The 23,583-nt window shown below is 44.3% G+C and overlaps 1 protein-coding gene across 9 annotated transcripts in view; it reads left to right on the top strand.

Moving 5' to 3' along the window:
- LOC119973889 (transcriptional-regulating factor 1) overlaps window positions 1-23,583 on the top strand; it is a 274,278-nt gene that overhangs the window by 170,657 nt on the left and 80,038 nt on the right. For all 9 annotated transcript variants that reach the window (XM_038812482.1, XM_038812474.1, XM_038812510.1 and 6 more), the window contains exons 3-5: window positions 5,473-5,586; window positions 6,562-6,683; window positions 8,665-10,313. In XM_038812482.1, the coding sequence (XP_038668410.1) occupies window positions 8,943-10,313 (1,371 nt within the window). In that variant the 5' untranslated portion in view covers window positions 5,473-5,586; window positions 6,562-6,683; window positions 8,665-8,942. The remainder of the gene's footprint in view (window positions 1-5,472; window positions 5,587-6,561; window positions 6,684-8,664; window positions 10,314-23,583) is intronic.

Raw genomic sequence — 23,583 nt, 5'->3', positions numbered from 1 at the left:
CGGTTTTCTCCCACAGTCCAAAGATGTGCAGGTTAGGTGGATTGGCCATGCCAAATTTCCCTTGGGTTAGATGGGGTTCCGGGGATAGGGTGGAGGTGTGGGGGTTAAGTGGGGTGCTCTTTCCAAGAGCCGGTGCAGACTCGATGGGCCGAATGGCCTCCTTCTGCACTGTAAATTCTGAGAGGCAGTGACATTGAACTATTCTCTGAGATAGCAAACCAGGGAATAAAATTTACACTTTAACAAGGTTTGCAGGGAGAATAAATGACTAGGCTGACAAATAAAAAGGGTAGCACGGTAGCATAGTGGTTAGCACTATGGCCTCACAGCACCAGGCTCCCAGGTTCGATTCCCTCTTGGGTCACTGTCTGTGCGGAATCTGCACGTTCTCCCCGTATGTGCGTGGGTTTCCTCTGGATGTTCCGGTTTAAGGTAGGTTCAAGGTAGAAGGTTCAATTAAGGTAGAAGCTGAAATGTACAAACTTTGTTTCAAACTATTTTTAAAAGTGAGTTTTATCGTAAGTGAGAGTATTGACATTTCATGAACAACCCAAGATTAGTTATTTTTCAGGGATAGTTAGACTCGCAGCAGCAATTATTGCCTCTCTATTTCAGACTGCCTCCACCTTGCAGCCATTTTACCCTGGGGCAGCTCAAGGCCTTGGACCTGCCCGTACACATTTGAGGCCCTTAAATGGCCAATTAAGGGCCGTTCCCCGCCTAGCCTCAATTTTTAGGCTTCAAGAGCAGAGAGGTTCGGGAGCTGTGAAGAATAGGAAGGAGTAACAGCCAAGAAATGTTGAATTTGAAAGTAATTTGCAAGAACTGGAATGAAGCAAAAAAATAAGATGTCAGGAAGACCTGGATGACTTGTGTCACAGATTCATCTCGTGGCTGAATCTACATGGTGACAGTCAACTGTTTACATAAGAATTTTATGATTAATGCTGACATGGCATTTTGCATCGTAATTGTTGATGTAAAAACATTTCTGAAAAACCCTAACAGTAATGTTTGTAGACACAATGGCATGCCATATGCAATACTTTTACTCGAGTGCCTTTATATATGTATGTAGATTTATATATCCTCAGGCATTGTCCATCGTCAGCAAGGGGAAATTTTTGTTCAAAGAAAGTGAATACGGTTTGTGGGAATCGATTACTTGCTTAAAAAGGACTTTGGGGAATGAAAATTATTAAGCAGGTCAGAGTTCCAACTACAGTCCACAATTGTCTCTGTTAACACGAGATGAACTCTTCCAACTCACTCCTGGATGGCCTTGCACATTCACCACCTGCAAACTTGGTTGATAATTAATTTCTTGCAGAACAGGAGAGAGAGGTGGAAAGGTTTAGGGGGACTATTCCAGAGCTTGGGGCCCGGGCAACCGAAGACTTGGTTGGGCCACAAGTGGTCAGAATTAAAGGAGCACCAATATCTTGGAGGGTTCTGGGCTGGAGCAGATTTCCTAGATAAGGAAGCCATGGAGTTCACCAGATTGATTCCGGGGATAAAAAGGTTGACATATATGAGGAGAGATTAAACAGTTTGGACTTGTACTCTCTGGAGTTTAGAAGGATGAGAGGGGAGCTGATCGAGGTTTCTGAAATACTAAAAGGCATTGATAAAGTAAATGTAGACCAAATGTGCCCCCTTGTGGGGCAATCTAGAACAAGAGGAAACAGATCTCGGTTGAGAGGCGGTAGATTTGGAATTTAGAGACGAGAAGGAACTACTTCTCGCAAAGGGTGGTGAATTAGTGGAACTTGCCGACCCATAGTGCAGTGGAGTCTGAGTCAGTAAATGGTTTCAAGGAGGAGATAGGTATATTTATGATATAAAAACAGGTTAAAGGGACATGGGTAGGGAGGTGTTTTTGAGACCAGGAAGACATCAGACGTGATCTGATTGAATGGCGGAGCAGGCTTGAGGGGCTGAATTGCCTACTTTTGCTCCTTGTTCCGATTGAGGGATTTGAAAGCAAGATTCAGAATTTTAAAATTGAGGTGTTGCTTAACCGGGAATCAGTGAATGTCACTGAGCAAATGGATTATAGGCAAATGCAGCTTGGTGTGAGTTAAGACATGCACAGCAGAATTTTAGATGACCTCTAAGTTTGCAGATGGTGAATGTGGGAGGCCATCCAGGAGTGAGTTGGAAGAGTTGATCTTGTGTTAACAAAGACAACTGTGGACTGTAGTTGGAACCCTGGCCTGCTTAAGGTTCATGCTTAAATAGATCAGTGTGACTTCCTGAAAGACAGTATTATGATAAAAATGTGGTGATCCAACCCCGAGGGGAGCCTCCATGGTGGCCAGGCCCGTGATCGGGTCCTACCGATCGGCGGGCGGGCTAGTTCCATGGGGACCTATGTTCCTCCACGCCTGGCCCTTGTAGGGCTCCACCATATTGCCCTGGGGCCAGTGCGGAGACGGCAACCCATGCGTATGCATGGACTCGCGATGGCCGTGGCGTGCATGCGTGGACTTGTGGAGCGCCGGCTTTCGGGCGGCGGAGCTCCGGACACCACTCCGGTGCCGTACTAGCCCCCTGGGAAGGGGTGAATACCTGCCACTTGAGGCCCATTCACACCGGCGTTAGAACTTGGCTGCGGGAATGGAGAATCCCGGCCATATATTTGGGCAGGAGAACAGTGGGCAATTTGGGTTTCGCAATGTTGAGACGTGAAGTGGAGGAAAAAGCAAATAACTTGAATTATGGGCACTGTAAGAAGTCTTACAACACCAGCTTAAAGTCCAACAGGTTTGATTCGAATCACTAGCTTTCGGAGCACTGCTCTTTCCTCCCATTCACCTGAGGAAGGAGCAGTGCTCCGAAAGCTAATGATTCGAATCAAACCTGTTGGACTTTAACCTGGTGTTGTAAAACTTCTCACTGTGCTCACCCCAGTCCAACGCCAGCACCTGCAAATCATAGATTTATGGGGTAGTTGGTGGTAAAGTGGTTAGTAAAAGTCGAATGGAAGGAAGTGGTGTATGGCTCAGGGAAAGCAGGAGCTTGGTGGGTTGGCCTCATAAGAAGGAGGAACATGTTTATGGCAGTTCCTGTGGTAATAGTGATGAGAAAAGTGTTGAATTAAATTTAAAATGTAGTGTTAGACATTGGGGAGGAGTTTTTCTGGGGTTTGGATTTTTGACATTTTAGGGTGCAAGGACCTCACAACACCAGTAATGAGATTATGTGGGACAAATTTAGGTCGCAAAGCCAAGATCATTTTAAAAAACAAATCACGAACTTAAAAATAGAAAATCAGAAATACAGCGTGGGAATAATGAACATAATAGAGTTTAAAAGTCACCCGCTACAGCTGAGGTGGAATTTAACACAACCCAATAGGAACAACCGTTCAAATAGAAAACAGCGAATATGAAATGTCCTTTTTTACCCCAAAAAACATACTTTATTTGCAAATTTTGTAATGGTGCAATACTTAGTTTAAATTTGATACTATATAAAGTGCAGTGCAATTCAATTTTTTCAGAGCAGTTCAAGTTGCTTTATTGCACCTGCAATGATAGGTTATATTTATTTGCCTGATATAGAGAATGTCAAGTATTCTCTGATGCATCGAATGGCTTCCAGCATCTTGGAGTACTAAGGCTGGAGGCCCTTGGACAGTGGCCTTTCGCCAATGAGCCTTCAGAAGACCAACAAGCTTTGGGCCAAGCAAGGAGTGTCTTTCACCGACACGGTGATCCTCCAGCAAGAATTTCAGTAGGCGCAACTGGCTAATAGCTCGAGAAGAGTTTGTCTAATTTTTATCTCTCTCTCTTTTTTCCCCCTTCCCTGTCCCCCTCCGATCACTTCGCAATCACTCCATCTTTCTTTCTAAAAAAAAATGTATTTTTCTCCTCCTTTTTCACATTTTCATCAAATTTACACCCACCAACAAATAATCAACAATAACAAATACAATGTCAAACCCCTGGCCATCAATCCCTTCATCTCACCCACCCCTAAACAGCCCCTAACATTTTAAATGCAAAACACAAAACAATCAGGAATCCACAATCAACCCATAGACAATCACCAATAACCTATACATTCCAAACCCCCCCTGATGTTTGATGTTATCCAATTCTTGAAAATTTATGATAAATGACGCCCATGAGTTGTTGAACGCTTTGATTCTTCCCCGCAGCTAGAACTTCACTTTCTCGAGCGTTAAGAGCTCCAGCAGATATCCCCTGCCACGCTGAAGCACAAGGCGGAGAAGCTTACCTCCACCCCAACAGGACCTGCCTTCGGATGATCAGCAAGGCAAAGGCTAAGACATCTGCCTCCATACCCGCTTCCAACTCGCGGCTGATCAGACACCCCGAATATGGCTTCTAGGGGACCCGGTTCGAGTGTCACGTGCACCACCTTCGGAATGACCCTCCAATATCCCTCCAGTTTTGGACAGGGCCAAAACATATGAACGTGATTTGTGCCCCCCCCCACCCCCCCCCCCCCCCCCCCCCCCGCGGACAGCGTTCACAAACATCCTCCCCCCCCCCCCCCCCCCCCCCCCCCCAAGAGTTGGCTCAACCTCGTCCTTGTGAGGTGCACCTTATGCAACACCTTCAACTGTATCAGCCCCAACCTCACACACAAAGTTGAGGCATTCACCCTCCGGAGCACCTCACTCCATCTTCCTCTCATATCCCCAACCCTCTGACCCAGAGTATCTTGATTCCTCATCTCCGACTTCCTCATTCACGCCGAACGTAGACAGTATTCATAATATTAGAGTGGGGACAGTTCAAGGGCTGGAGTGTGAATCAGGATGAAGGGCAGGGAAATAGAAAACTTATTGGAGGGGCAAGCCAGGTCAGCCCTGAAATCTAGTGGCTGCAAATAGACTAGACAGGTGAAAAAAAATAACCAAGGGTATTTTAAATGCTTGTAAATTTGAGGTTCGTGGTCAGTGATTAAATATCTTCCTCTCTGGAAATTATTTTGAGTATGAAATGAAGTATAATGCCTGGAGCCTGTTGATAAGGCCAGAGTTTGAGGATGAGTTTTCGGTTTTTGAGCTCCACACACTGGCTGCTATTAGGATTTGATATTTGTGGGGGTGCACTACATTCAAATCATAGAAACAGCAGCATGTAATTAACAATGCCATCACTCAACATTCGAAACATTTGTAACTTATGGCAGTTACAATATTTTGTATCAATAGGTGATCATTATAAACTACAACTCAACATATTGTGTAACAGCAAGCAGTACTTTTTAAATTTGGTACCTGTGACTTAATTAGAACAGGAATGAATGGATTTGAATACTTGGGCTTTTAATCAGAAATGAAAGAATATTATGCTATTAACTTTGTGGGCAGGGAAAAATCTCTTAGTGGAGCTTCCTTGCTTAGAAGTAACTTTTCCTCGTCACATTCTGATAAACCTTCTGACAACTTGAAGAAATGGTGGTGTGTTGACAGAAATTTTCTCCGAATTGCAGATATTTGGCCGTTAGTGTGAAACTGCTGCAAAGCTATTTATGGAAGAATGTTTGTGGATGTGGGAATGAAGCTGAAGACCGAGGAGGAAACTTCCAACCAGTGAAGGCATCCAGGTGAGAGACCAATGCATGTGCAAACCGCCATTTGTTTCTCTGACATCCAGACGTGGAACTGTCTGCACACTGGACTGTGATATACGAACATGCAAATTCATTTGACTGATACGGGTTTATTTCTGTTTTTGGTTTATAGCTCTTAACTTAGAGTTCACACTTGTTAAAATTGACAAACCCTGTCCAATTTTTATGTTCAGTTTGTCTTTTTAAGTTTGCCAGCTTAGCAACAATCTTCCTGTGACTGGATAGGTTTTTGTGATTACTGTAATATTGTGTGTAATGTGAAACAAATTCTTGTTTAGTGCATGTCTCTTTCAAGATAAAAATGTAATGGTAATTTAAATGGTTGTTGGAAAGGAGTTCTCTCCTTAGTTTGTACTTGTGTGGGTACTTTCGTGCGCGCATGCACACACTAAACTTGAGTTCATACAGTCACCCCAAATGTTGGGCGTAAAATGAAGCTTCGATCACTGTGACTGTGATTTTGATGAACTGAACAATTGAACGAACCCAAATTTACAACTGTAGATAAAATGTTACTAGATATTACGAGATATTATTGAGAGAATATATGCTGAAGGAGATGGGAAAGTTTGTGATTTTTTTCCCCCTTGGAGTTGGTATTATTATCTATCTAATATGTTTTTCTCTGACTGCATTGTCCACGTATAAATGCAAATGAGTTGTACAGGAAAGAAATTGTTCAAAGGAAGCATTTTGGTATGGTGTAAAGCTACACTTAATGCATACTTTTTCTTCCTGTTATTGTCATTGAATTTTTAAATTTCTACTACTGTACATGTTTTGAAATACTGCAATTGAGAATTTAAATGATTTGCATATTATTTATTGTCTGCGCACCTTCAGTGGCAACTGAGATGGCATTTATTTGTTTAGCGGAACTGGAACTCAAACGTGTGCGACTTAATGGTAGACGAGGAAAGTAAATACTCTCTTTGAATTTTATTGCAGGCAATGATAGCTCTTAAATGTGAGCTAAATGCCAAGCAGCGTCCTCACAGTGCTAAAGGACACCCATCTTGTTTTCATCTTCTTTGCCAGCAGAGTGGGGCATGCAGGACACTCCAGTTATAGTAAGTAATTTGCATGGTAACATTCAATGATGTATTTTATAAGATTTCTTTGCACTAGTGAGAATAATGCAGTCTAATGCACTGGAAAAATTATTTTGAATACCTGAGTAGGAAGGAAAGGATTCTATCGTATGCAATTTTTCTTTCCTTCCTGCTTCACTGTTTCATTTGAACAAAAGCAACATTCATTAGTTTTAAGTTACAGAAATGCATTTGTTGAATCTTTAAGGATGTTGAGGAAGTTGAAATGTAACCGTGTAACTGACCGTTTAAATTCCTTAAAACAAGGAGACTAGCAAGTTGAGCTTGCTATTATATTTTATTGTGGGAATGCTGAATCTTTTCAGAGGTGTGTAACTAATGGAACTCGCTATAGCCGGCGAGACTAACAAACACTGAGAAACAGAACGTTTCAACTATGCCAGCACAATAGATTGTCGACATACTCTGATGTGCTTAATGGGCTGTTTCTCATTGTCAGACTTGTAGCTTATGCAAACCAGCCTACCCAAGAGAAATATGTAGCAGTTGTTTGCTGAGGGAGAGAAGGTAACTGACCGGCCCAAAACCTTGGTCTATATTCCGGTGATGTCACAAACTCTTGACTCATGACCCCACCTTTCACAGTTACAATATTGTATTTCAGCAATAGGGAGCCAAAAGCTGTGACATTTGCCCGGATCTTGTGGTCCGTGGCAAATGAATGGTTCTGGCTGTTTGAGGGGTGGGGGCAGATTTGCTATGGGTCTGGATGCTAAATTGCGGATAATCAAAAGTGGACTGTGTGGTGACCGGATCTCTCTCTTTCTCTCTCTGTTCCTTCTCTCTCTCTCTCTCTCTCTCTTCCTTCTCTCTCTCTCTCTCTTCCCCCCCAACCCCCCGGTGTACCTGCTAACAGATAATTCCTTAACCAATAAGATTGAAAAGAGAAGGAAAGAAAGATGAGATTAAAAGACAGCGATGAGACAAAGAAAAACTATAGTTTTTATATCGCCAACAATAATATAACATTTAGAGGAGAGAGTCCATATTGGCAAGAGTTAATATTTAGTCAAGGGAGGCTTATCAACAGATGAATGGGCAAGCTGTAACTTTTTCTGGCTGATTTAGTGGGTACCTTATCATGTTTGTACTCCAGATTTGCAATTATTTGAATATCTAGTCGCTTGGTAAGGGATCAGTGTGGTGGTGTTTGGGGGAGCAATGGCACTCCGACAGTAACTTCCTGATTTCAGAGTTAAACTACGCATATGTGGGAACAAGTCCCAACGGCATGTTGATCGCCTGATCACTATATCTACCACAGACCCAGGCTATTAATTACCCACGGCAACAGTGAAAATGATTTTAAATGCGTGATTGTTTTTAAAAAAAAGATGTACTCTGGGAGTCTATGATGGTCTCAACAATACTCGGTTCTTGAACGTTTGCCTGGCTGAGGCTGAAATGCGGTCGTCAATTTGTACACAGGTTGTCGACTAGATTTTTAAAATGCCCTTTGCAAGTAAACTCTAAATTAGTCAGTTGGCTAAGCACTGGTCTTTCACCTCTAGGACTTGGGTTCAAATTTGTCACCAAGTAACAAAATGTAAAAGTGCCCACTGTATGCTGTTTATAAGGGCCTGTATGAAGTGATTTTGCAAGTTATAGTCAAATTGATATTAAGCAGGGGCTGATATCAGAAAACTGACTTGTTAGCAGTGTACCTCATGGTCATCGGAGAATGGCTGGCGTTGGACACTGTAAACACGTCTCACTAGTGCTGTACAGATACTGTCAGAAGGCTGGAGCTGAGGCACACTATTGGAGCAGAATAGAGAGAACTTTACTCTGCATCTAGCTGTACTATACCAGGCTTGGGTATCTGAAATATGTCTAGTTACACTCCCCAGTACTAACAGTCTTTGCCTTGATGAACAGAAAAATGTTATCAAGTAATCTCCAGATCACGTACTGACCCTCTGTCTCGTTTTCATCACAGGTATATTGATGTTTTACTTCTCACGGACTGCGTAGGGATGTGCCGTAAACATTTTAATCAAGATGTGATACAACAATCTGGTTTCAACTTGACTTGAGGACGAGATCCAGAATTGCCAACTTGAAATAAAAGAAAAATTGTATTAAATCTACTGTGGCTTAAAAAAAACATTCTCAGGGAACTTGGGGATTCCAAACTTATTTTTGTTATTTTTTAATGCCTTGTTGGAGGCCTGGCAATCACTTTGTTGTTTAAACATTGAATTGCCTTAAGAACAAATGATGGGAGACCAACCGCTGTATAAGTCAAATCATGCTGTGAGCAACACGGAAAATCTGTACTATTCACAACAGCCGCAGTCCAGCCCCCTGACCAACATGAGTGGAAATATGAATCACAGCTATGGATCCAGTGGCATGGATGCATCTCAGACTTCTCCACCGTCCCCTCATTTTCCTCCACATTCAAGGGAAGCTGCAGTAGCAGGAGCTATGCCAATTGTTACCAAAAGCCTTATGATAGAGCCATCTCGGCCAACCAATTGGCCTCATTCCAATGCTGGCAATCATGTTCAAATGCAGAATGACCTTAACAATCCCTCTATGATGTGGACTTCCACTGCTCAGACTGATGCTCCAGACGGATACTCTTACGTATACTCCTCAGCAAATGACAAATTGACGAGTGATGTCTTGCACAAGTTGGACTCCTTCACGCAGGTTTTTGCAAACCAGAACCTCCGAATTCAGCAGGCAAACAACGTAGCATCAAGCCAGCCAAACCAGGCTGCCATGGTTGAGAATGTACGTGACAGCACACTTCGGCAACTGCTGTCCCAAAAGCCTCCAGCTGAGCAACCAGCTGCTGCACAGCCGGTGCAGAGATTCCAACATTCCTTAACACCGCAAATGCATTGTGCGTTTCCGCTTGCGCAGTCGAAGCAACAGTTACAAGCCATCCAGCAGCAGCAGCAACAACAACAACAACAGTTGTATTATGAGTACCAACAGCTGGCCCAACTACCACAACAGCAGTCAGTGTTGCAGCACCCGCCGTCGCATGTTCAGCAACTGCAGGCTCAACAGATGTTGTCTCAGCAGATTCAGCAACTACCGCAGCAGCAATATTTTGTACGTCAGCAGCACCCGTCGCAACAACACACTTCAGTGCAGCAGCAGCAACAGCAGTGTCCCATGCATTCAGTTCAGTTCTATCAGTCGCAGCAGATTTTGTGTCAGTTGCAGCAACCTATGCAGCAGCAGATGCAGCCGCCGCCACCTTACCACCGAGACCAAAACCACAAGGCCATGCAGCAGCCACATCAGTACTCCCAGGAACAATCCCACCCTTCTCAGCACATTCAGATGGCTGCACCATCTCAGTATTTCTACCAAGAGCCGCCACACTATAGGCATTTGTACCAGCAAAGTCAACTGCATCAGCAGCAAGAAGAAGCTATGCAACAGAAACAGTTTAATGCAGAAAGCAGGATTCAGGCTTCTCTTGCCCACCATATGAGCACGGCTGCTTCAGAGGTCACAGAAGAAGTGACGAGGAAGGAACTAAGTAATATGGGCCATCCTGGAGGACTTCTGGTACCCCAAAGACATCTTACAGTGCCATCTAATATTCCTCCTACGCCTGTCAAGGTATCTTAACCTTAACCTCATAATTATACTTGGTCTCAGGTAAAATTCCCAGATGGGTTTGAATTACTGTTTTGTGGTGGAAGGTTTGCAAATTTACTTTTGTTGGCCTTCAGTTGCTCATTTATTCTGCAGGTGTGTTGAGGAGTTGTGTTCTAACACTATGAAACTGTCTGCCCACTGAAAGGACAATTACAATCACTATCTATTTCTATGCATTTAGTCAAAAATTAATGTGACTGCGTTCAGGAACTTTGGCATTTACAGCACATTATAAACTATGTACATGCAACAGGGATAAGAAATTTCCATCATTTGATGGAGTACGGACTGTCGGAATTTAGCCCTTTTTTCATATTTTGTTCAACTGCATGTACCGGGGGAAGCATCGCTCCCCTTTCTCCCTAATCTGACATCAGTTCTGTTCTAATTTTTTGAGTTGTTTTCTGTGATGGGGAGATGCAGAGGCACTGTCCCCAGTAGCTGCTGCTCCCATGTGCAACCTGCATTTGGCCATGCCCAATCCAAGGTTGTCTCATCTCCTCTTTCCCCTCCCCCTCCACTTTCCGGTCCAAGGAGGGAAGGAGTGAGACTCCAGATGGCCTAGGCTCAGCTGCAACCTGTCCTCTGACAGCAGTGGCCTCTTTGCGCCACATCTAGCTCGGTCTATTATGGACCCTGGTGCACCCCAAGCATCCAGTGATGGTAGTGACCCGCTGGGTTCTAATCCCCCGGACCCTGAGCTCCTATCACCCAGGGAAGTGGCTCGCCCTTCCCCGGCAGTGAGATTCAGGTGTCAGTGGCCAAGGAGGAGTGGCAGATGCCCACTAGTAGGGGCAGTCGCAGCGACAAGGAGCTGAGCCTGAGCGCGGTGGAGAAATCTATGCAGGGGTGGTTGGAGAAGGAGACGTGGATGAGAGATTGGGCGAGTCAGGGGGAAGAACGTAAGAGGAGAGGGAGGGCATGAATGGTGGAGTGAGTGGGATGGGTGGGCATGTTGGTGCCAGAGTGCGGAGGGTAGGGAATGTCGGGAGCAGAGTGGTTGGCTGAATGGGGAGGGAAGGTGTGAGTGAGTGAAGGAGAGGTGATTTGGGAAATGGGGTTGCTGAGTGAGTGAGGGGGATTACAATTTCTGAATTCGTGGAGAAGGGCTTTGCAAAGTCTTCTGACACCATGGAATGTGGAGATATTGGCTGAAAGCTGCATGGGTACATAAAATATTTACAAAGTAGTCCAAAAACACAGATTTTCATATTAATATGTATTATTTGTTGATTTAGCATGCACAATTATTTACTGTATGTTGCAATGCTGATGTATTGCAGTTCTGTTTTTGCTGTCCTCTTTTTGCTGTCCTCTGGAGTCACAGTTTTTATATATTTGTTCAAGGGATGTACGCATCACTGGCAAGGCCAGCTCTTGTTGCCCTTCTCTAATTGCCCTTGAGAAGGTGGTGGTAAGTTTAAAATGAGGTCAATTTGGAAAATAGTTGGAAAGCGTTGCCTTGGTCCTATGCTCCGCAGGTATGTAATCCAGTAAGATCATGTTCCGAGATCGCTCGTATGGATTTCATCCTGTATTACATTGCGCTAACTGCATTGAATGCTGAAATGCTGAGGTCACTGATGGAAATGCATTGGCCCACAGCCTTGACTGTAATTGAAGTTAAGCAAGGGGAAAACTGATGTTTCCACTCATTTTCAGTGGCCTGGAGGCATTTTCATTTCACAACATGATAAACCATGCTGTAATTACACAATTCCTGGTCGCAAAAGATTTTCAGGCCTTTTAGACTTCAGATGCTCTCACCCCCAGTGCTCTCAATCCCAGTGTAAGATTAATTTGTATTCACCCATGGATTGCCATAAATATAGAATTAACGTAGTTCTGATTTTTGAAAGGTTCTCTCGCGCACTTGGTGAAGGTGTTGCAATTGAAAATTTAAAAGCATGAAATAAGAATATACAATTCATCAAGCTGAGCCCGTTGCTTGTCCACCTTTCCCAATCATAGATCCTGCAGTTCTTTTAATCACCTGAAAACAGATTTTACAATGATTTACTCTTTCTCCTTCAATTCCCAAAAATGGGTCGTAAATTGACTTGTATTCACAATATTTCTCTGATCCCTATCCTGATGATTCACCATTCACTGATTCTTTTTTGTGTGTGTTACTTCCATAATCCCCTATAATTCCATACAGTTATTTTGCACATTATTTGACCATCTCTATCTATATTTATTCTTGTAATTTTCAGTTCAATTCTTAGCTGAACGCATTTTCTTTAAAGATGTACGTTCACCCAGCATTATTAATTGCTTTTAAAGGATACCTATTTGGGTGTGGGTGGTGAAGCAGATTGGGGAGAAAATGAAACTAATTCCTTCTCTTAATTCTTCTGCAGGTTAATTCTGTCAAAGTTAACTTGCGTGAATCTGCAGTTATCAATTCCCCGTGTTTTGGGCAGCACGGTGGCACAGTGGTTAGCACTGCTGCCTCATGGCTCCGAGGTCCCAGGTTCGAACACGGCCCTGGGTCACTGTCCGTGTGAGGTTTGCACATTCTCCCCGTGTTTGTAGGTTTCACCCCCACAACCCAAAGATGTGCAGGGTAGCTGGATTGGCCAGGCTAAATTGACCTTTAATCGGATAAAATTAATTGGGTACTCTAAATTTATTTTTTAAAAATCAATTCCCTGTGTTTTGGAGATCTGGATCGTGTTCCAGCTTTTTTCCTGATGAATATTGATTCAATTCTGAGTCACCTCCGTGAATTTTCTTGAGTTGCTCTACTTCTTGCTTGATACACCAATGTTCTGAATTTTTTCATTCAAATTGCACTGCATTCCCAATTCTGGACATAACTGTACCACTTAAGCACACAAAATCTATCTTTTTTTTGGTCCATGCACTTACTCTGTCCAAAACCTTGGAATAGAATCAGTCATCTCGCTACATATTTTGATATGATACACTTGACATCCAGTCTGGTTGTATATTGATCTTCCTGTATTGATTCTTCTATCTCACCGCCTCAACAAGGGTTCCAGGAATCTGCAAAGTCAAACTTCTCTGATATACACATTTGCTTAATTCATAGAATCGCTACAGTGCAGAAGGCCATTCGGCCCATTGAGCCTACACCTATCCTCTGAAAGAGAACCCCATCCAGGCCCACTCCCCTGCTCTATCCCTGCACCTCCACCTAACCTGCACATCTTTGGACACCAAGGAGCTATTTTAATAATAATCTTTATTAGTGTCACAAGTAGGCTTACATTAACACTAAAATGAAGTTATTGTGAAAATCCCCTAGTTGCCACACTCCAGCGCCTGTTCAGGTACACTGAAGGAGAATTAAGAATGTCCAATTCACCTAACCTGCACATCTTTGGACTGTGGGAGGAAACCGGAGCACCCGGAGGTCCCTGGCGCTGTGATGCAGCAGTGCTAACAACTGTGCCGCCCTAAGTGTTCATTGAGGCGTGGTATCCTGTGTATTCTTTCCATGGCCGCAATACAAATGTGCAAGTTCCTGAATGTGACATCGCAGCAGCATTCAACAGAGTGTGAGGCCAAGGACACAATACTGCAGCTTAGACTTGACCACTGATTTCTAAAGGTTTTGCATAGTCTGCTTCCTTTTATACTCCCTGCCTTTAGTTATAAAGCCAACAATTTCATTTTTTTTAAACCTCTTTATCAATTTGTTGTCTCACCTTTAAAATTGATGCCGTTTAATTTGTATTGCTCCACTTCCTCCTCTTCATAAAATGCATCATGTAACATTTCTGCATTATATTTTATGTACCCTCTTACGGTCTGTTGCTTGCCTCTTCATCTTTAGTCCATTTCCAAGTTTCATGACATCTGCATACTGTAATTGTACCCTGCATATCTTAATCCATGTCAGTAATATATATTTGGAATCACGCGCTTTCGGAGTGTAGTTCCTTCATCGGTGAGTCGCCTGATGAAGGAGCTACACTCCGAAAGCGTGTGATTCCAAATAAACCTGTTGGACTTTAACCTGGTGCGGTAATATATATCACAAAGAGCCGTGGTCCTAATACGAACACCTAGACAGCACCACTGTATACTTGCATCCAGTCTGGAAAAATAACCACACGTCTCTGCTCTTGTCTCTTAGCCGATTTTGAATCCCTGCTGCCACTGGTCCTTTGGTCTGATGGTCTTCAGTTGCTAAAAAGTCTGTCATGTGTCATTTTATCAAATACCATTTCAAATCCCATATACAACACAACATGAAGTACCTGCATCATCATTTTGTTATTTCATTGTTCTGTATAACCCAAATCGGGTTTGTCAGGCACTAATTGCCGTTGACAGATACACGTTGGCTGTAATTGTTGAACCCTTGTTGTCTAAGCCAGTGTTTTTCAACCTTTTTTTCGAGCGATCCACGTTTACAGAATCGCCGATTATCGCGACCCACGCCACATTGAAAAAAGATTCTCCATAATTACTTTTATAAAGTCACACTCATTGTTGCCAATTCTGCCTTGTGGCTACATTGACTCCACCAGCTGAATTGGTTTCTCTACAGCAAGGACTGCTACCTTTATCGGGGTTTGAACTGTGGGCCAAAGATGGCATTTGCTGCCTACTAAACTACACATGTATACAGGAGCCGGTAAAATGTTGCAGGTGTGTGGAATGGAATGTGTCTGCAAGTTTTGCATATTGGTCAGCTGAGCTGTTTTTTTTAGCATGCTTTCAGTCTGTTGCATAATTACCTGGGAAACGGTACTGATTGGCGCCCAAAGACATTCTATCTGACCATGTTTTTTGTTCAACAGTTAGGGCTCCTGTTTCTGAACTTGGAAGTTTTGAGTTTAATTTCCTATCCAAGGTCGTGTTAGGTTTTGAATGCGTGAACATGACGTTGTTAAAACTGCAATATTGAGCCAGTTAATCTTTCCAGCGCTTGCACACAATTTTCCAAATGCCAACAATGGGTGTGGAGAAATAAAACAATCAAATAATCCTGAGTTACACCCTTTAACATGGTGTCGGGGTTGAGCTGTCGTTTAAGGTGAAACAGCTGCTCAATTTTTAAAAATTGGCATTCAATAATACAGAAGTGGCAACAATGAAGTGGTAATTATGGAGAAATTTTGTGAATGTGGCGTGGCTCGCGACAGTCAGCCATTCTGTAAACGTGGGTCGCTCCAAAAAAAGAATTTGAATATCACTGACCTAGTCGCCACACTCCGGCGCCTGTTCAGGTACACCGAGGGAGAATTCAGAATGTCCAATTCACCTAACAAGCATGTCTTTCGGGACTTGTGGGAGGAAACCCACACAGACACAGGGAGACTGTGCAGACTCTGCACAGACAGTGATCCAAGTTGGGAATCGAACCTGGGATTCTGGTGCTGTGAAGCAACAGTGCTAACCACTGTGCTACCATTCTGTCCATTGTGCAGACACACTGAACTCAAGAAATAATACCACTCCTGGCGCTGAACACAGTAGAAGGATATGCCACCCAAAGAGCATTTTACAGGTCTCTGACTACAAGCAGCCCAACTACACCCTGGCCCAGAGAGGCAAGGAAGTCCAGGGCTTCGCATCAGCCTTGTGTGGTCATACACTAATGCAGTGAGAATTTACCTCGAGAGAACATGGTCAGGCAATATTTGGGCATCATTTTGGTGACCACCCAGGGCAGCACTGTGACGCAGTGGCTAGCATTGCTGCCTTATGGCGCCAAGGTCCCAGGTTCGATCCCGGCTCTGGGTCACTGTCCATGTGGAGTTTGCACATTCTCCCCGTGTTTGCGTGGGTTTCGATCCCATAACCCAAAACGATGTGCAGGGTAGGTGGATTGGCCACGCTAAATTGCCGCTTAATTATGAAAAAATGAATTGGGTACTCTAAATTTATGTTTAAAAAAAATTTTTTTTTAAATTTGGGTGACCATCCAGCATCCCATCCACGGGTTACGACCCCCACTTTGAAAATCACTGGTCTAAGGAACAATTTGTCCAGGATCATGATCTCTAGTTGTTACCTCAGCTGACTGGACTCTCGCTAGAGTGTTTACTATGCACTCCTCTTTTTGAGTAATGATGTAACTTTTGCAACCTTTCAGACCTCTGACCTGACTCCTGTGCTGACTTTGACACTGATACATTTGATAGCCACATGATTCGGTATTCCAGGAGGATTGAACGATGAGCAAGAGCCTCCACGTTTTCCACTTTTACTTTTCTGCAATCTAAGATGAATCCTGGATAACTTGGACTGGATAACTTCCATTTTGGGCACTGCAAGCCTTCTATGTACCTCTGTTTTTTAATCTGTTCATCTATTTTATCTATTCATTTATATTTATCCTATCTGCAAAACATATTATTTTAGTCAGGATGTGCTTGAATATTCACCACTGGCTTGCATAGGTGTAGCAATGCTCAAGAAGTTCATCACAGTCATGCTTTATCGTTGAGCGTGCCACTGGCTTCATATCTAGCTGTCCATTACAAACGTTCTGTGACTGTAGTGTGTACATCTACAGGATGGACTGCAACAATTTGACTTGGTTGCTTTGGCTGCTTCTCTCTCGTTCATGACCAGAAGAACAAGAACAGCTTTATCCTGGAAACAGCATCAACTCACAAGTTCCCTTCTGAATCTCACACCATCTTTACTTGGAGGCACAATACTGCTTCTTCTTTGTCAGCAGGGAAATTGCTGACCAAAAATCCTCATGGGAGTACAATACAATGATTATCATAGAAATTACAGTGCAGAAGGAGGTCATTCGGCCCATTGAGTCTACACCGGCCCCTGAAAGAGCACCCTACCCAAGCCCGTACCTCCACCCTATCCCCATAACCCAGCAACCCCACCGAACCTTTGGGCACTACATGGCAATTTAGCATGACCAGTCCACCAAACCCCATATCTTTGGACCGTGGGAGGAAACCCACGCAACACAGGGAGAAAGTGCAAACTCAATACAGACAGCAACCCATGGTAGGAATTGAACCTGGGTCCGTGTCGCTGTGAAGCAACAGTGTTAATCACTGAGCTACTGTGCTGCCCTGTTCAAGAAGCTCTTGGGGCAAATAAGTCTGGGCAGTGAAAATGCCTGATTGATGGCCACATCCGGAGAATAAAATAAAACACATTATTCCCCAATGAATTCAAATTCCCTTTATTTTTGCCTTTTTTCATATTGTACCCCCTTCAAACCCTTTTGCTACTTGACTTGACTTATTTTATGTTCATAAGTGTCTCTTGTGTTTCTGCCAGAGCACCTTGAAAGCAATGCACCAAATGCACTTTTAGGCAATTTCCCATTGAGATTTTTCACTTCAGAGCGCCCCTACTACAATGGCTTATGCAGCCATATTCTGAAAATCTGAGCAGCTTGTGGTTCCATTTCAGATTTTCCAACCCTCTCACTAGCTTGTTATTCAACTATCATTGGTGTAACTTCATCCAGAGGTGCATTTGCAGAACATTAGTAGTGGTGATTCCGTCATTGAATCTCTTTCTCCTTTTGCACAAATGTTATACTCAATTTAACTCTTAACTCCTTGTCATGCAAAACAGTACATTAATGTGCATTATGGTTTCAAAACTTCAGCTGATTCTCTGCTCTTTGCATCTCCTTTATCCATCAAGTGGATTAATTAACCTTGCACAGATCCATTTGAGCACACTACATTTACAGGTAAGATGCTTTGTCTTCATAAATGATTGAAAACTTGCAAAGACACCAGACTGCAACATAAATATAATGTCACTATCTGACAAGTTCATAATTTCATTAAGTTGCTCTATTTCTGAAAAGAAAGTGATAAATAATAACACTTCACTTTCCTGCCCCTTCTCCATAACCGTTCAACTCATTAATTTTTTTTCTTCAAAATTTTGGAGTACCCAATTTTTTTTTTCCAAGTAAGGGGTAATTTAGCATGGCCAACCCACCTAACCTGCACATCTTTGGGTTGTGGGGGTGAAACCCATGCAGGCATGGGGAGAATGTGCAAACTCCACATGGATAGTGACCCAGGGCCGGGATTCGAACCCGGGTCCTCAGTGCCACAGTCCCAGTGCTAACGACTGCGCCACGTGCCGTCCTTCTTCAACTCATTAATAACTAAAACTCTGCCTATCTTCTCAAATTTACTCATAAGGTCCTGGCATCCACTGCACTCTGTGGTAGTGAATTCCACAGGTTCATGACTCTTTGAGAGAAGTAATTTCTCCTCATCTGTGTTTTAAACCTGCTACCCCTTATTTTGAGACTATGGCCCCTTATTCTAGATTGCCCCACAAGCTGAAGAATACGCTCCAGTGTCTACTTTGTCAATACCATTTATCATCTTGCATACCTCAATTAGCTCTTCTCTCACTCTTCTAAATTTGAGAGCGTTGGGCCCAAACGGTTCAATATCTCTGAAGACAAAACCCTCATCTCTGGAATCAATCTAGTGAACTTCCTGTGAGCTGCTTCTAAGGCAACTACATCCCTCCTAAAATAAGGGGACTGAAACTGTACAGTGTACTCCAGGTGCGGTCTCACCAGTGCCTTGTGCAGTTTTAGCAAAACTTAGTGTCCTAATAAAAGTAAGGTTAAGGGGGGGTTGTTGGGTTACGGGTATAGGGTGGATACGTGGGTTTGAGTAGGGTGATCATGGCTCGGCACAACATTGAGGGCCGAAGGGCCTGTTCTGTGCTGTACTGTTCTATGTTCTATGTTCTCTTCTTTAATACTCTAGCTATGAAGGCAAAAATTCCATTTGCCGTTCTTATTAACTGCTGTACCTGCATACTAGTTTAATGAGATTCATGCACGAGGACACCCAGATTTGTCTGCACCGAAGCACTCTGAAATTTTTCTTGATTTGGATAATAATTTGCCTTTTCATTTGGATAGCTTCACCGTTATGAGGTTGGTTGCTCATCATTGCTCAAGTGAGACACCAAGGTTGCGAACAGACTGGTTTTATCTCAGACTGTTGTGAGGGAGATGTATGGAGTCTATAGTTGGAGAATGTCTGGAGCAGGGACCAAAAACAATGGCTTCAGGAGAGAGGGACAACACCTGAATAAAGAGGAGCCGCTGACAATATCGGCCAACATGGCGACCAGGAAGGAAAACTTGGTGGTCAGCAGTTGAATGAAAATAGGGTCAAAAGAGCAGGCATTGTGGGTCCCGTGCTCGAGATGGGTTTGGGAGAGGGCATGTCGGAAAATTGGAGAGAAATTCGAGAAAGCTGTAAGTTCAGTGCAACGGGCAGCTTATGAGGACGTTTGGCCCAGTGGGCTGATGAAAAAGAGAGCAGGGGCAGATGATTAAATAGTTTCAATCTTAGCGACAAGTCCAGAAGCTTTTTGACCTTGGGTTGCTGCTCAATATGTCAACGGTCTGATTGTTACTGAAAGCCTTAAGACACAAAGGAGGCAAGTGTTTACCTGTATTATGTTTTCAAACATATTGCTTCAGCAACGTGGGGCTACCCACTGAGGTTGCGAGCTCCAAGGCAGCAATGACTGCTATGAAACTCAATCCTAAACTCAATGCGAAAAGCTGCAAGGCCCAGTCAGAAACCTCTATACTTGATTTAATTTGTAAGAGTGTGAGGAAGGGATACTTCGTTCCAGGAGTGATTCCATGCACAAATTTGGATATTGTAGATTAAAACAAACTTTATTACTAACAAAGTGTTAAACTCACTTTAACACCATACAAGAAAATAGCTTGCAATTACCAAATAAACAATGCTTAACAATAAAATGAAACATTTTGGGTGTGATTCAATGAAAAGGGAACAATCCCATAGCAAGCGTGTTTAGCTGCATATTTCCAGGCCCTCACAGCAGCAAGAAACACATGACAATAAAACGCTACCCGCATTAGATAAGGGGCCGAAGTGGGAATCATGCGGCCGAGGCCATAGATAGTCCTAAATCTGCACATTAAAGTGAGACTACCTGTCCTGTAGGTGTCCCCCCAGGGCACCCTCATAGGTGACCTCTCGCCCCGGCCGACCCATCAGCTGTATGGGCGCGCTCCAGCACAACCAGTGCCATGTTGTTGGCTGGGATAAGTGTGTGTGGGGAGTGTAATGTGTATATGTGGCTGCAGCTTGTCTGTCTCCCGAGTGTCAATCGCGGACTTGGCGAATCCCGTAGCATTTTTCATTGGAATCGATTGTGTTCCACGCGGTGCCAGCCCCTTAATAGTACCAGAATCAGTCCAGGTGTGGCACCAGTTTTTCTGTCTTGAAAGTCCACGAATTCTGCATTGGTGTCAACAGAAACGGAGAATCCCGCCCAGCATCTCTAATTATCTCCTCCGCAGTGAACCTTCTTTCTATAAGCAAAATTCCATTTGCCATTGGGCAAACAATATCCATGGATGGAATGAATTATGATCTTTTACGATGTTTTAATTGCACCTCTGTATCCCCAAAGTCTGATGTGGCAATGCAGCCGGTGGACTGGGGTGGGCACAATAAGAAGTCTCTCAACACCAGGTTAAAGTCCCAACAGGTTTATTTGAAATCACAATCAGGTGAAGTGACTTTACTTTTGGACTTTAACGTGGTGTAGTGAGACTTCTTACTGTCACCGGTCTAGCTGCCTTTCAAACCTTTAAAAACCGTTAAACCTTTAATCAGCGGTCAGATACACACCCTAACCCAGACTTTTAACCATCGCTGTACCAGCTACATATAATACAAAATATATCTGAAATTCCTACATTCATCACAATACCTAACCAGCACAAACGCACATCTTGGATATTAAGCTATGCAAGAAGCTTGCAACCTCTTGTGCCCACCCCAGTCCACCGGTTGCATCTCCACGTCAGACTTTGGGGATACAGAGGTGCAATTAAAACCTCTTGCAACAGCCAAATCTTGTGCAAACCATTTTAAATGGATAGATATGCATAACACGGTTTTTTTTAAAAAAGAAAGTTCAGTGAGCCATAATATCTTTGCAGAGGAGGCAAACCCTTGATGACTACGTATCACACTGATATTTTCTGACTATAACTAAAACCCTAATGTGGTGACTATCATAAAATCTGGTTGTGTGCGTAATTTGCAGTCATGTATATCAAATGTCCTGTCCATGCTGAAATGGTACTTCCAGGATTTTATGTTGCTGAACAGCATAGAGAGTTATAAAGAGAACTATAACTAGTTAATTATGCACAAGTCCAGTTTACAATGTAGATTTTATGATATATCAAATTTTAGTTAAGGTTATTGCAAGTATTTAGCGGCTTCTCGTGTTCTGCACAGTAATGATTGTGCAAGCTGTGTACCTGAAACCTCCTCCCTACAACTCACTGAACAGTTCACACCCACTCTCCAAATTTTCTCTCTGTGATCACAGAAAGTATGACGTTAAACTGAGGTCATTACTAATGTTTCCAGATCAGCTTTATTTTGAATTGAAATAAAGATTATAAACTTTTATTCTTTTTGAAATTTTACCGAGTTTTTAAAAATTGCATCACCACAGTATTCCCCAAGCTTTTCCCAGTTGAGGCCTCAGTCTAACAGCGCAGACTTTGTGTGACCCCCCCCCTTCCCTACACACCCCCCCCCCCCCACACACACACACACACACACACACACACCCCCCCCCCCCCCCCACAACGAGTGATATTCTGTTGCCGGGTGTTGCTGAAGGTGGTTGGGGGGGAGGGGGCACGACTTTTAATTGTACGAGTGCTACTGAAGTGAAGGGGGGGGTGGTTGCTGTACAAGAGCTGCTAAATGGGGAGGGGGGCATTGCTGTACGAGAGCTGCTAAACTGTGAGGGGGGGGGTGTTGCTGTACGACAGCTGCTAAACGGTGAGGGGGGCATTGCTGTACGAGAGCTGCTAAACGGTGAGGGGGGCATTGCTGTACGAGAGCTGCTAAACGGTGAGGGGGGGTGTTGCTGTACGACAGCTGCTAAACGGTGCGGGGGGCATTGCTGTACGAGAGCTGCTAAACGGTGAGGGGGGCATTGCTGTACGAGAGCTGCTAAACGGTGAGGGGGCATTGCTGTATGAGAGCTGCTAAACGGTGAGGGGGGCATTGCTGTACGAGAGCTGCTAAACGGTGAGGGGGGCATTGCTGTACGAGAGCTGCTAAACGGTGAGGGGGGCATTGCTGTACGAGAGCTGCTAAACTGTGAGGGGGGGTGTTGCTGTACGAGAGCTGCTAAACGGTGAGGGGGGCATTGCTGTACGAGAGCTGCTAAGCTGTGAGGGGGGGGTGTTGCTGTACGACAGCTGCTAAACGGTGAGGGGGGCATTGCTGTACGAGAGCTGCTAAGCTGTGAGGGGGGGGTGTTGCTGTACGACAGCTGCTAAACGGTGAGGGGGGCATTGCTGTACGAGAGCTGCTAAACGGTGAGGGGGGGCATTGCTGTACGAGAGCTGCTAAACGGTGAGGGGGGCATTGCTGTACGAGAGCTGCTAAACGGTGAGGGGGGCATTGCTGTACGAGAGCTGCTAAACTGTGAGGGGGGGTGTTGCTGTACGAGAGCTGCTAAACGGTGAGGGGGGCATTGCTGTACGAGAGCTGCTAAACTGTGAGGGGGGGGTGTTGCTGTACGAGAGCTGCTAAACGGTGAGGGGGGCATTGCTGTACGAGAGCAGCTAAACTGTGAGAGGGTGGGGTGTTGCTGTAAGAGAGCTGCTAAATTGTGAGGGGGGGGTGTTGCAGTACGAGAGCTACTAAACTGTGAGGGGGGGGTGTTGCAGTACGAGAGCTGCTAAACTGAGGGGGGGTGTTGCAGTACGAGAGCTGCTAAATGGTGAGGGGGCATTGCTGTAAAAGAGCTGCTAAACTGTGAGGGGGGAGCGTTGCTGTACGAGAGCTGTTTAGCTGTGAGGGGGGGGCGTTGCTGTACGAGAGCTGCTAAACTGTGAGGGGGGGGCGTTGCTGTACGAGAGCTGTTTAGCTGTGAGGGGGGGGGCGTTGCTGTACGAGAGCTGCTAAACTGTGAGGGGGGGGCGTTGCTGTACGAGAGCTGCTAAACTGTGAGGGGGGGCGTTGCTGTACGAGAGCTGTTTAGCTGTGAGGGGGGGGCGTTGCTGTACGAGAGCTGTTAAGCTGTGAGGGGGGGGCGTTGCTGTACGAGAGCTGCTGAACAGTTTGGGGTCGGTGAGGGTGGTGCGGTGTGGGGAAACAGCTTGTGCAATCGTTGTTGTGTAGGGCGCCTGAAGCAGCATATACTTCAACTAAAACGTGATCGGCTGTAAAATCTACAGGGTATGTTTTGT

This window comes from Scyliorhinus canicula, chromosome 1 (assembly GCF_902713615.1).
Source record: "Scyliorhinus canicula chromosome 1, sScyCan1.1, whole genome shotgun sequence".
Taxonomy (NCBI): Eukaryota; Metazoa; Chordata; class Chondrichthyes; order Carcharhiniformes; family Scyliorhinidae; genus Scyliorhinus; species Scyliorhinus canicula.
This window is presented reverse-complemented; position numbering and strand designations above follow the sequence as displayed.